At 39.8% G+C, this 13914-nt stretch overlaps 1 protein-coding gene across 1 annotated transcript in view; it reads right to left on the reverse strand.

Moving 5' to 3' along the window:
• The window catches only part of FIG4 (FIG4 phosphoinositide 5-phosphatase), a gene marked incomplete at its 5' end in the record, with an annotated part of 87048 nt that overhangs the window by 49464 nt on the left and 23670 nt on the right, over positions 1-13914 (reverse strand). The window contains 6 exons of the mRNA XM_023745333.1: positions 639-777; positions 5510-5676; positions 6650-6798; positions 7749-7794; positions 10035-10151; positions 11585-11718. Of these exons, the coding sequence (XP_023601101.1) occupies positions 639-777; positions 5510-5676; positions 6650-6798; positions 7749-7794; positions 10035-10151; positions 11585-11718 (752 nt within the window). The remainder of the gene's footprint in view (positions 1-638; positions 778-5509; positions 5677-6649; positions 6799-7748; positions 7795-10034; positions 10152-11584; positions 11719-13914) is intronic.

Genomic DNA, 13914 nt, shown 5'->3' on the forward strand with positions numbered 1-13914 from the left:
ACTCCAACTCAAGTCTACCTGACCTTGAAGCCCACACTACAGGGTGTGCTGTTAAAATGTTTCAGGTAAACTGTTCATTTGTCTTGAGAATATTAATTCCAATTTAACTGTCATCAAAATAACCTGTACTGGTGAATGACTCCAGAAAGCCCAAATTCAGTAGTAAGGGTGACGGGCGTGGTATCTGCCACGACAGCCACTCTCTCGTCTCCTGTGCTTCCTGGAGGAAGGAACACCAAAGTGATGCTACCGAGACCCCACACTTGAAAAACCAAAGACTGACTCCCTAGAAGTCAGACTTGTGTAGAGTTCCGAGTTTGTAGGAAGCACTTATCGATGATGTTGATGGTTTGCTGCAGTGGAGCTATAACTTACGTTCACGGATGAAGTTCTGAAACTTTTTATCTTAAGGAAAATGCAAGACACCAACTGTTAACGACAATTTCCCAAAGCTACTATGAGGACCTCAAAGGTGCCAAATTTCTCATGGCAAACATGTAGGACCGCTCACTACTTAGCCTATGTGATTACTTCACACACACACACACACACACACACACACACACACACACACGGATCTCATTTTCAAAATAATGTCAAATCTCTGAGTTTACATAGTAGAGCAGGAAGAAAAGTACCTTCTTCTTGTTGGTAAAAGTCTCATGGTGTTTTTATGATGCAGATAGAAATCTGTTGGGAGTTCCCAGAGATGAGGTTTTCCTTCAGTGGGATGGAAAACTCCCAGGAAGAGATTAATGGAATCCTGTCTATCAGCATCTAAAAGGCAAAAATATGTATTTCAGAAATTCCATTGCCGACATATACAACTCAGAGAATGTTTTCTCAGGAGGATATGGGAACAACTGTGATTTCACAGAATATACCTTTGAAAATAATACTATTTATACTTCAAAAGTCACACACGCAAACAAAATGTAAACCGTCACCAAGTTTTTGAGGAGAATTCAAAATTTGCTTCAAAATGTATCCTTTTACTCCATACCTCTCATAATATAGAGGATGGTGCATATACACTGCTTTTTGAATTTTGAGAGAGTCTTAAAAATCTTTAAACACTGCCATAATACCATAGTGATTTTATTTTCAGAATAAAACATATTCTCACCATTTATTAGTTTTCTTGAAACAAATGCATCTGCACTTTATTGCAAAGACAAGCAGAGACGGCAGAGAGACTAATAAAATAGCCATATTCTGTTGCACAACCTTGAACGAGTTGGTTTTGCATAGTTTCCACTTTTAATCCTCGGAAAGGTATTCTTCATTTCTTTAGCAGAGAATATGTTTACATTTTCTGTTTCTCCCCCACCTCCAGCTGTCGACCTGGGCCATCCCTTTTGTGTTTGATAATGAAGGCAGAGTGGGCACACCGATAATAGCGTTGTTCTAACTATTCAACCACTCCATAATTACTGAAGAAAATATATATATAGTATTTCCTCTTCCTTTTCTAATTAAGTCTTGGTAAAAATGATGCTAAGCACGGAGGTGATCTCATGAACCACCCTTCCCCTTCTGCACTCTTTTCTCCTAGCATCCTTCATTCTTCCCCCTCATTTCCTTCTTTCCATTCTGGTCTCAGAACCCTGTGTATTCAAGTTTGGGGCAGACATCCACAATGTAAATAATGACCTCTTTCTAAAAACGAGCACGGAACTCAAAAGATAGCACTGCAGTAATGACTGCTTTTGAAATAACATTATCATAAAATCAACTTTCTTCCAACAGCAGTGGTGAACACAGATATATCTGAAATTAGCGACATTGTTCTCATTGGGCTATTTGGTCGTTTCAGTAAAAGCAATAAATGAAATACGGTACATCAGCATGTATTCGAGTTATTAGTATTTTCACAGGAAGCATCCCATTAAAACACCACTTACCTGTCAGGCTAACACTAGTATGTAAAAGGCATGTTTTTATATGCTGAATACATTTGGGGGATTTTTGTCATTTGTTGGGAGAAAACATCAAATATTAAATGATGCAGGCATTCTCGCATCCTCTTTACACAATACAAAAGTAAACATACTGCTCTCACAGTAATTACGTTCTTTATGCTTCTAGAATAGCTTTAATGGCTCTTATTAACTCATCTATGCGGTACCTCAAAATATCTTAATTCTATCTAGAGAAGCTTTCCGTTTTTCAGTCATGTTTTCAAGGCGTTTCTTTTATCCTTTCAAACTAATAGTAGCTTCCTTTAATTTTAAGCAAATATGATAAAATGCAGGATGTGAGAAAAATAACTAAATAAAGGATATTCTTTCAAAGGTTCATAATGAAGACTTCTTGAATGCACTGCTGGTTTGTTTTTTTTGTTTTTCACTATGGAGTTTATGGTTACTTTTTAAGCCTCGGCGATCACGCCAGCCCTCATGAACCTGGGGATCTTTTCCTGGCTACTTTCAACTGCAAACAAGACATTCACCCTCAGGAAGACAGCAGTACTTTGGATATGGACAAGAGTTTAAAACAGATAGATTCTCAGTAGGACAAAATGATTATCTATTTTTGTACTCAATCGTGCTTTAAAGGAAAAAAAAAATATGTGCCATTTAAACTCCATTCAAACAGCTAAACATTAACCAGTTTTATTATGCACTGTATCTAAATCAGTGGTTCTCAACCTTCCTAATGCCGCGACCCTTTAATACAGTTCCTCATGTTGTGGTGACCCCCAACCATAAAATTATTTTCGTTGCTACTTCATAACTGTAATTTTGCTACTCTTATGAATCATAATGTAAATATCTGATATGCAGGATGTATTTTCATTGTTACAAATTGAACATAATTAAACCATAGTGATTAATCACAAAAACAATATGTAATTATATATGTGTTTTCCGATGGTCTTAGGTGACCCCTGTGAAAGGGTCGTTCCGACCCACAGGTTGAGAACCACTGATCTAAGTAGATCAGGCTTGCCATGATTGGTGTGGCAGTGGCTAGGGCGTTGGCCTGCGTACCAAAGGGTCTCCAGTTCAAGGGCACCTATCTGGGTTGTGGGTTCACACCCTGCTCCTGGTCAGGGCGAATGCAGAAGGCAACCAGTCAATGTGTCTCAATTCCAGGTCGGGGCATATGCCCGGGTTGCAGGCTCCATCCCCAGTAGGGGCATGCAGGAGGCAGACAATAATGTTTCTCTTTCATTGATATTTCTATCTCTCCCTCCCTCTCCCTTCCTCTCTCTCTCTAAAATCAATAAAAGTATATTTTTAGAAATTTGTTGGTTGTTTTAAAAAAGTGCATGTGTTTTAAGCTACTAAGTTTTTAGTAATTTGTTATAGAGCATAGAAAACTAATACACTTGAACAGTTGTACAGCAAACTGGCTTTGCATTTTCTCTGGTCATGAAAAAAATACTGAAAGATGACTCTTTTGTGGATGCTTCCATGCCCACTTCAAAAGTTCCCATCACCAGAGACTCTCTTACAGTTCCCATGGTGTGGGCACACACATCTTTTCATATCAGTCAGTTTCTTACAATTCCTTCTTTATGAATTCAGTGGTCACCCACTGGTTCTTGCTGCTAGGTCCCTCTGACCAGGACTTAGGCCACCCCATGCCAGCAGCCTCCCCCATGGCCACCAGTAAACCTTCAAGGACCCTTTGGTCCAACCAACATTACGAGGGAAGGCATTTCCAGCAGGGCAGCCCTCTCCCCAGCCTGTCCCTCTGCTTCAGCTTTGCTGCACAGCAGTGCAAAGCCAGCAGCTCCATGGGGTCCCTCCAACAGCAGGACGCTGCAGCCAGCTTGTCAGAGTCCTGTTGAAGCCTGCTCTCTCCAGGCTTGCGGTAAAGAAGTCGGGCAGTAACAGTCACTACATGGCAACAGTTCCCTTCAAAGAGTCTCTTTACCAATCTTTCTTCTCCACATTCTGTACACATTTTTATCCCTGATCTGGTTCATGAGCCTAAGACTCACAGAATCAGTCAGTGCACATGCTTCTGTAAATTCTATGCATGGGGATTTGCCTCACAATCACTTTAGTCTGTGAAATCTATTGCATTGGAAATTCCATCAGCATGGAGGCGGGAAAAGTGCCATTTTAACAACTTGTTACTTTTAGTATTTGCAAGTCATAAATAAGAAAATAACTTAGCGTTAATGTTACCATTCATTTCTAGCTATTTTTTTTTAAATCCATGATATTTACATTCTTAGGCAATTGTCAAGACTATGAATCCTATTTAAAAGATAATGATTTACCCTGGTCGGCATGGCTCAATTGGTTGGGTGTCAGTTTGATTCCCAGTCAGGGCACATACCCAGGTTGTGGGCTCAATCCCCAATTGAGGGTGTGCAGGAGGCAGTAGATTGATATTTTGATATCATATCTCTCTCTCTCTCTCTCTCTCTTTTTCTCTCTCTCTCCCTTCTCTCTCCCTCTCTAAAAATCTATTTAAAAATCTTTTAAAAATAATAATGATTCAATGCCCTCAAACATTTTTATCTACATACTAGAGGCCCAGTGCATGAATTCGTGCATGGGTGGGGTACTGGACTGGCCCTGATCAGGGCAGATCTGAACCAGGCCTGTCAGGAGGAGGAGACGGCGGGAGGTTGGCCAGCCGGCCCACCCCAATCGGGGCCCAATCAGGGCCAGGCCGGCTGGGGGCAGGGAGGGGCCGCAGACCGATTGGGGTGGTGGGGGCTGATTGGGGGTGGGGCCGGCCAGGGGGAGGAACTGAGGGTGGTTGGCTGGCCAGTTCTTGCCCCCGATTGGTGGGTGGGGGCCGATCAGGGGCAGGGCCATCCAGGGGGAGGGGCCACGAGCCAATAGGGGGGGGCAATCGGGGGGCAGGCCCAGGCAGGGGGAGGGGCCACAGGCAGTTGGCCGGCTGGCCCCGCCCCTAATCAGGGTGGGGGGGGTCGATCTGGGGTGGGACCAGCAGAGGGAGGGGCTGCAGGAGGTTGGCCTGCCAGCCCCACCCCCTATTGGGATAAGGGAGGGGTGGTGGGAGGTTGGCCAGCCAGCCCCACCCTGGATCGGCAGGTTCCCTGGCTGCAGTGGGTGTCATAGAGACTGGTTGTTCCGGTTGTTACAGCATTCGGGTTGCTGGCTTTTTATAGATAGATAGATAGATAGATAGATAGATAGATAGATAGAAAGAAAACAGAAATACAGAGACAGAAGCCAGGGAATCAATATATTTTGTAAATAACTTTTGCATTATGTAAAAGTTCCCATTATGGGTGGCAAAATGCAAACATGCCCTATTTAAAATACAAAGTTTATTCATGCATTTATTGAACGAATGATTATTGAGCATCTTCTAAGTGACAGATTCTATTTTACTTAAACTTTTTAAACATTTAATTTTGCATTTTACTTAACCAGATAGCTAAATAAAAGCATATACATACACACACACACACACACACACACACACACACACACACATACATACACACACACACATATATGGAAAAAATGCCCATTGGTATAAGTCTTAGAAGTGCCTAATACTCCAGAATTACCTGAAAAAGCATTGCTGTAATACCTCGACAGGGTCTGCATGATATCTTTTGAGTGCTGGGTCCATGGTGCTATCTTCCTGTAGGTTTTTACACGATGAACAAGTTGAGAGCCACCATACTGAAGGGACAGGGTATCCCCATGATCTTCATAGAGTTCCTCAAATAACCTAAGCAAAAGAAATACAAACACTAAAGAATTTTAGAAAAAGTACTACACATTATTCACTTAGTCAAAGACTCAAAACAAGGCTTTTACTGTATAAATTCTCTGATCCATTCCTTTCAAGTAGACCCTTCAACGTTTTGAAGAGAAATACAAATGCAAAGTATTTTATATTTTATAGGAATTGTCTAATGAGCAACAAAGTCACAGAAAACACTAAAAAGGAAGCAGGGACACCAAGAACAACCCACCAAAGCCAGACAGTTCTACCTTATTACAAGATGTCTAACTACCTGCAGCCTGCCAGACCAATTTACCTCCCACGGCAGAATTTTCTGTTCTCTCTGAATTGCCTTTTGAGAAGAAGAACATGTTCTGGTCACAGACAGATAGGCCATATTCTTTCATGAAACTACATGTTTGAAACGTATGTTTCTTCAAGTGCCTCTTAAAGACTTTCAGTGCAGCGATGCCTGCGGACCTGGCTACTTGTAAGCTGATCACTTCCCTCAACAGCCTTTCTGACTATTGCAGATGACCAATAACAGCTCTCACTGTATTTTCAAGAAACAATACTTTATGCAATGCCATGGATCCAATGCACAGTGAAGACAACAATCCTTAATGAGGAATCAATTATTTATATGTCTTCTATTTTAAGTTCAAAATGTATGAAGGCACATTATTATTTTTCCTAATGTAGTCTGGATTTGTTTTTTTTTAATAACCCATTAGTTAGGATTTATTTACTTTGGATTTGTCTAAAGGACACAGTGCTTATTGATAATTAACACACAAAACAACCCATACCAACAATACACAAGTATTTAATAGAAATATTACAGAATTAACTTGAATAATTAGCAACATAATTTTTGAGAAGCTAAAAGGACAAACAAGTTAAAAAAAGTCCTTATTATTAATCAGGTTTGCTTTCTGTCATTACTAGCATTCAAAAGGCAGAAACTAAGGCTTACCTGACTGCATCTGTATCAAACTGCAGATTAGGCTTGTCAATCAGTCCCAAGGAATACAGCTGATAAGCCAAAGCACATTTTCCCACCATAAACTGCGCCGTGTTGGTGCGATCTAAACAGTCCACACAGTTGGTTCGAAGAACACCAGTCTAAAAGAGAAATACCTTAAGACTTTTAGTCATTATTCAGTCAGCAAAATGACTTCCATCCTACTTAGATCTCTTTTCTTTAAGAAGTAGAAGAAATCTGTAGGCAGGGTATAATGAACACGTCTTAAATTATGAAAGGCTATAGTTGCTGCTCACTTATTTTTTTTTTTTTAAATATATTTTATTGATTTTTTACAGCGAGGAAGGGAGAGAGATAGAGAGTCAGAAACATCGATGAGAGAGAAACATCGATCAGCTGCCTCCTGCACATCTCCTACTGGGGATGTGCCCGCAACCCAGGTACATGCCCTTGACCGGAATCGAACCTGGGACCTTTCAGTCCGCAGGCCGATGCTCTATCCACTGAGCCAAACCGGTTTCGGCAAACATTATTTTCTGTTGTTTGAGCCTCCCAGTCTGTGGTACTTTGTTTTGCTGCTCACTTATTGCTGCAACAGCATCATTACACCTTCCAGTCTATATTTGAATTTTCTTCCTTAGTTTAACAAAACACATAACAAACATTTTCCACATGTACCAATTAGTAAAATATGTGCTTTTTTCCTGATGTTTCCTTTACTGTACAAATCAAATATTCAGTGGTTGAGGCCATATTACCCTTAAAGCATAATTAGTGTATATAGTGATCATACCTGGATCATTTTCCAAAGTCATTCTAACTTATTCTTTTCACATTTCGGCTATGTTTCTATTTCCAATAATAAAATTTATAATATACAGAAAAAATCTATAGGCCATTATTATTTTAGCTGTATGTCCTTTGTAGCTTTGTAGGAGTTAAACACCAGCAGTAAGGCTTTTAAAAATTACTCCCAAGTAACTAATAATTCTGCATTAAATAAGAAGTATGTCTCTCAATGGTTGCTTTCAGAAAACGTCATATACTACGATACAGATTCTATTCATTATTTATATAAAGTTGTCCGTACCTGCAGGCGACCAGTGGGGATCACACATCCTCCCAGATCATTCCACCTGTATAAAAATACATGTTTTAAAAAATTTAATACTGTAACCTGTATTCATTTTTGTTCCTAGGTCGTTATTGAGAATCAAACCAACAGAGCTAAATGAGCCAACATCATCAGCTGATTCTGCTTACTTTCATCTTTTGGGAAAGTTAATATGCAAATTACTGAGATGGAAGGCTCCCTCTAAGAAAGGAGCATCTGGCTTGTCCCACGGCCCCACACTCTGGCGTTCTGTCACCCATCTTCAACCAAAACTTCTCTTGCTTTAACTGAAGCTGATTTCTTGCTTGCATCTATAGAGATGAGTAACAATTGCAGGGCATCTTTCTGATAAATTAAAAATAAACTCTTCCAAGCCTGTCTTCTCCCCTCAATGTGCGGATTCTCTATCTCCTCCAGCTTTTCTTCATGGAGCTGCGTTACATTCCTTTGGTGGTTTTTGCAGATTTCCTTATTATTTTCCTTCCCACTTACGTTCTTCTCCATGTGCTAGTGACTGCATGGGCATATGTTCTAAGTATGCTATCATGATGTTAATATTTTATTTTAATTATTTAAAAGAAGACAATGGCCCTAACCGGTTTGGCTCAGTGGATAGAGCATAGGCCTGCGGACTCAAGAATCTCAGGTTCGATTCCGGTCAAGGGCATGTACCTTGGCTGCGGGCACATCCCCAGTAGGGGGCGTGCAGGAGGCAGCTGATCGATGTTTCTCGCTCATCGATGTTTCTAACTCTCCTTCTCCCTTCCTCTCTGTAAAAAAATCAATAAAATATATTTTTAAAAAAATAAAATAAAATAAAACAATGAAGAAAAGAGTTAGCATAGCAGGCCTGACTGCTATCCTCAGAAAGGCCTACTTACAAGGTTGGCCATTGGCTGGCTTTAGAGAAGTTGAGTTCTCACCATCCCAAAACAGACATGAGTGACTCACTGGGTCTAAACTGTTTGTAGAAACAATATGGTTTTGCTGAATGTCCCCTTTCCTTCTGGGAGTCTGGAATGTTGGTACATGCAAAGTAGACTGCCTACGGGACCAGCCTCCAATACAAACAGACAGACAAAAAACCTGGCACTGTTTGGTCGGTGTGGCTCAGTGGGTTGAGGGTCGATCTATGAACCAGGAGGTCATGGTTCGATACCTGGCAAGGGCACATGCCCAGGTTGCAGGCCCGATCCCCAGTGTGGGGTGTGCAGGAGCAGCCGATCAATGATTCTCTCATGGTTGATGTTTCTATCTCTCTCTCCCCATCCCTTCCTCACTGAAATAAAAATATATCAAAAAAACAAACAAAAACCTGGAACTGAGTCTCGAATAATCTGTCCTCATTGGCAACACATGCTGTCACAGTAAGCTGCCTGGGGAATTAAGCATGTTCTGTGTGACTCCCCTAGGAGAGGACTCCGGAAGCTTGCGTCCGATTGCCTCTGGATTTTGCCCAGGTGTCTTTTCCCTTTGCTGATTTTGCATTGTATCCTTTCTCTGTAATAAGTCACAGTCATAAGTATAATGGGCTAAGTCCTTTGAGTTCTTAATGATGAGAGAGAATCATTAATTGGCCGCCTCCTGCACACCCCCACTGGGGATCGAGCCCATGACCGGGGCATGTGCCCTGACCAGGAATCAAACCATGACCTCCTGGTTCATAGGTCGATGCTCAACCCTGAACCACGCCGGCCAAGCAGTTGGTTGTTTTTTTGCATTGCTTTGGCTTTTTTTTTTTTTTTTACCATTATAATTAACTTTGTTAACTGAAAATATCTAACATTGGTTCCTTAAAAGGTAAATTAAACATAGATCCTTGATCTGAGACGCTCACAAAGTATTTTACTACATAATGGTAATGAAGAAATATTTGTGAGCAAATGACTAACTATAGTACAATGATAAGTATTATTTTCATAAAAATATTAGTATTTCATCTATAAGAAAAAAATTTTCCTGCTCCTTTTTAATACTGAAAAATAGAATTCTCTGTAGAAAATTTTACTTTACAGAAATATTTTATATCATGTTTATTCCATGAAGCAAGATACAAAGACTCCATGGCTCCCATGTCAAGGCATAGAGCCCTTGAGGAAATCTGATGCCCACAGTGAGCGTCCCTTAGGACACTTGTCTCATCTCCCCAAAGGAATAAATTCACCCATCTTCCAAGTAGTATAAACTGTTCATATTTAGCATATTTTAACCCATAGAGAAAAATTCTTTAATATATTTTAAGGTTTTAAATGCCATACATACTTTTCATCTGGCCGCAAAATGCTACAGTAAGAATCGGGGCGGTTTACAAAGAAACCTGTTTTCTTCACCACATTCTCTGCAATCACATTCAGTCGATCAAGAACATTGCACAGCTTGCTGCGGACAGGAGGACGAATGAGAAAAGTGAGAAGAACCCAAGTTTTAATACCTATTTATCCTCACATCTAAAGCAAATAAAGTCTATAGTAATGATATTCAGGGATTTCATCTTAAAAATCTCTGGTGTGTACTCAATAGGGACACTGTAGCAATTTCTAGAATACAAAGTATATTCAATAACTAATAAGATTTGGTACAAAGGGACACGAAGGGCCTGTAAGTTAGTATAAACTATTGGCAAACGTTCCTCTTGGCATATTACATCCCTGCAAGAGCTTCCCCAAAGCCTCGCACTCCTCAGATCAGTCACCTCAATGCGTGTTCACAACATGACTAAAATGACTGTGAAGACAGCACAATGCATAGTGTGGGTGGCGGGTGAGGAAAAGGCTGGAAAATTAATTAACATGAATGGCACCACCCTGTAATCAGGCTTATTATACTTAGGGAAAGTGTGTTGTGGGTGTATCCAACTACATTTAGAAAAAGGTATTATTTAGAAAAAGGTATAATGAGTTAAGTGCAAAACAATAAAGTAATATTTTTTTTAAGACCTCAAAACAAACCCACTGTGTATGATGCCTAGTAAATGAGTAAAAAGACAATGCAAAGTTAATGAAAGAAAGTTCCTTGGAGATGTTCCGAATCAGATCATGACAAGGAAAAGACGTGGGAAAGCACCCTTGGTAGAAGTGGAGGAAAGGGGGGAGGGGAGGAATAACAAGAACAAAGACTCAGGAATGAGACCCTGGCTGCCACATCGGGGGCAGAGCATGAAGTTCAGTTTTTCAGGAACAGAAGAGCCCAGGGAATAAAAACGTTATTACATTCTGGAACCAACCCAGTGATGGGTTTTAACATTACATCTAGGAGTGTGGATTTACTATAAACACTGGGGAGCTACTGCAGGTTCATCCATGAGTGAGATCATCTGAAAGGTGTCAGAGAAAGTGACTAAACAGGCCCAGAGAATAAAATAGAAAAAAGTGAAATGAGTGCCTTTATGGAAAGGGAGTGGAGTAGAGATCTGAAACGACTAGCTAGTTCAAAGAGAATTTATAACTGGTATAAAATGTGGGCCAGAAGCCCTAGCTGGTTTGGCTCAGTGGATAGAGCGTAGGCCTGTGGACTGAGGGGTCCTGGGTTCGAATCTGGTTAGGGGTACATGTCCGGGTTGCAGGCTCAGTCCCCATGGGGGGGGGGATGTAGGAGGCAGCCAATAGATGATTCTCTCTCATCATTGATGTTTCTATCTCTCCCTCTCCCTTCCTCTGTGAAATCAATAAAAATATTTTTTTTTTAAAAGTGGACCAAAAAAAGCATTGGTCTATTAATTTAAGCTCTCAACAGCCCTTCAGCAGGTTCATAAAAGGAACTGAAAGAGTTACATTTACTTTACCATAGAGATCCGCTTTCTGCTCTCTGCTCACCTTTTGGTGTACTTGGCCATATCCCAGGGAATGTAAATAATGGTGTGCTCAGGAGGCAGAAACTGGTTGAGGTACGTCACAGCAGCTACGAGTTCTTCACTCAGAATTCTCTCATGTTTTCTTTTCTCTCGTTCCTTTGTCAAATATTAAACATTTTCAGTGTTCTAATTACTTTAAATCAGAGGAACAGAGTTTTAACATTTTTACTTTTCAGACAAGATGAGACAAAAAGCCTACATCTTAAATATAGTGACATGAAACCTACCCGAGAAAATTAAAAGGCTGTGATACATTTACACAATGGAATACTATGTGGCTGTAAAAAGGAAGGAGCTCTCACCCTTTGTGAGAGCATGGAGGGACCTGGAGATTATTATGAAAAGCAAAATAAGCCAGTCAGAGAAAGACAACTATCACATGCTCTCACTCATATGTGATGACTTTTTAGTTGTCATGAAATTAATTAGATAACCACTGTGGAAACAAAAAAGAATATCTATTTTGTACAGCTAAATAAATCAAATGGAGAAAGTAGAAAAGAGTTGATTTAAAACAGTGTTATATCAGTTTAGGATACACATATTCAGCTTATTTTTGCATCTGAGAAAATTAAATTATATATCTGGAATTTTTCTCAAAAGCACTTAAATCAACTAGGGAAACAAAAACTTTTAAAAATTCTTATGTCAAATCTGACATTTTATGAGATGGAGAGAAAAGACTATTTAATCAACCGTTGATCATCTTTATGCAAAGAATCTGCTTTATGCACTGTCTGCCCACAGTGGTAGTGGATGGGCTAGTAAACCTCCTTAGGGTCACAGACCCCTTTAACAACCAAATGAAAACTTCACATATCACTTAGATTTTGCATAACATTTCAAAGGATTCAGAGCCCCTCCTACGGGCCATCCAGGGACCCAGATTAAAAACCTCTGATGTACAGTTATGCTTGATCTCAGGCTGACTTTCTATGGACCCCAGTAGCGGCACTGAAGGTGTGTGGATTGCTGCAAAATGTCTCTCAACCAGTGCCTCAAATTTCCACAGTCAAGATGGGGGGGTTAGGGGTGGGGAGCTCACAACACAGGGTAAAAGAGAAAAGAAATTAAGGAAAGTATTTCACTTTAGTAACTTCATATAGAGGCAGAATAAAGAGTAAATGTCCTTGGTATCATTCTACACACACACATTCTTTGACTCCTTAATCACAAGTTAATACGGATGTCTTCCCAGTGAACTGAATAAATATCCTTTTATCCTATGAATAAAATAATGACAAAAACAACAAAATTTTATTTCTATTCCACGAGACAGTTACTTAATCTCCAAACTATTTTTAGTTAATCTCTAGTTACTGTCAGGATTTTTATGACAATGGAAAAATAGACTGGCCTTTCAATATTAAAACAAAAACCAAATGTACTTTTGAGAAATCTGGGCAAGAGAACACTTTACAAATTATATGTATCGAATATTATTTCCTGAATCTGTATATTTAATAGAGAATTATTTCAAAGGTCATAGACTGAATCTCCATTTAACTATAGCTTCTAACCAACTATCAGTACTCTGTAACATGAAGAATATCTACAATTTAGGTGAATATTTTATTCCAATAATACCTTATAATTTAGTGCTTTAGCAATAATTTATTTTTATACTATCAACATTTTATTTTCTATACATTTGCTAGAAAAGTGTTCGTGACGGTCTTTGTTACTAGAACTGTCTTACTTTAATTTTTCAATTATGTATATTATAGCTACTGTTCAATACTAGGCTGAGGTTACAGATCATCCAGCTATTGCCTTATATTGGTCTGAATTGACAGGGGGGAGAGACGTGAAAATGAAACTTCTGAATTAATGTGAACAAAAGTCTAGAAACTGATGCATCTCTATCTGAATGATTTATTTTACAAAGTCAACCCCTGGTAGGATGCAATAATTACATAAACCAAAGAGCAACAAAGGGAGAAATGAAACTGACTGCTCATTGTCCAAGGCTTCCCCTCCCTACCATCCTCCCCCTTAGCCTGGCCACTTTTAGGCCATGTTCCTTCAAACCCTTGATTTAAAACACACACACACACACACACACACACACACTCACACATACACACACACACACTCGGCCCTCACCCTGCTATTCTCTGAAATCCCATGAACGGCCCTCACCCTGCTATTCTCCGAAATCCCATGAACATAATTCCTCCCTCAGTGTTTCAGATTTTCTCTCCTGTGCTTCATAGGGGATCTCAAATGGATCCTCCCCACAGTCTTTTAAACACATCATCATGATCTCTTTTTTTAAAGTGATAAAAACAC

The sequence above is a fragment of the Myotis lucifugus genome, unplaced genomic scaffold (assembly GCF_000147115.1).
Source record: "Myotis lucifugus unplaced genomic scaffold, Myoluc2.0 scaffold_537, whole genome shotgun sequence".
Lineage (NCBI taxonomy): Eukaryota > Metazoa > Chordata > Mammalia > Chiroptera > Vespertilionidae > Myotis > Myotis lucifugus.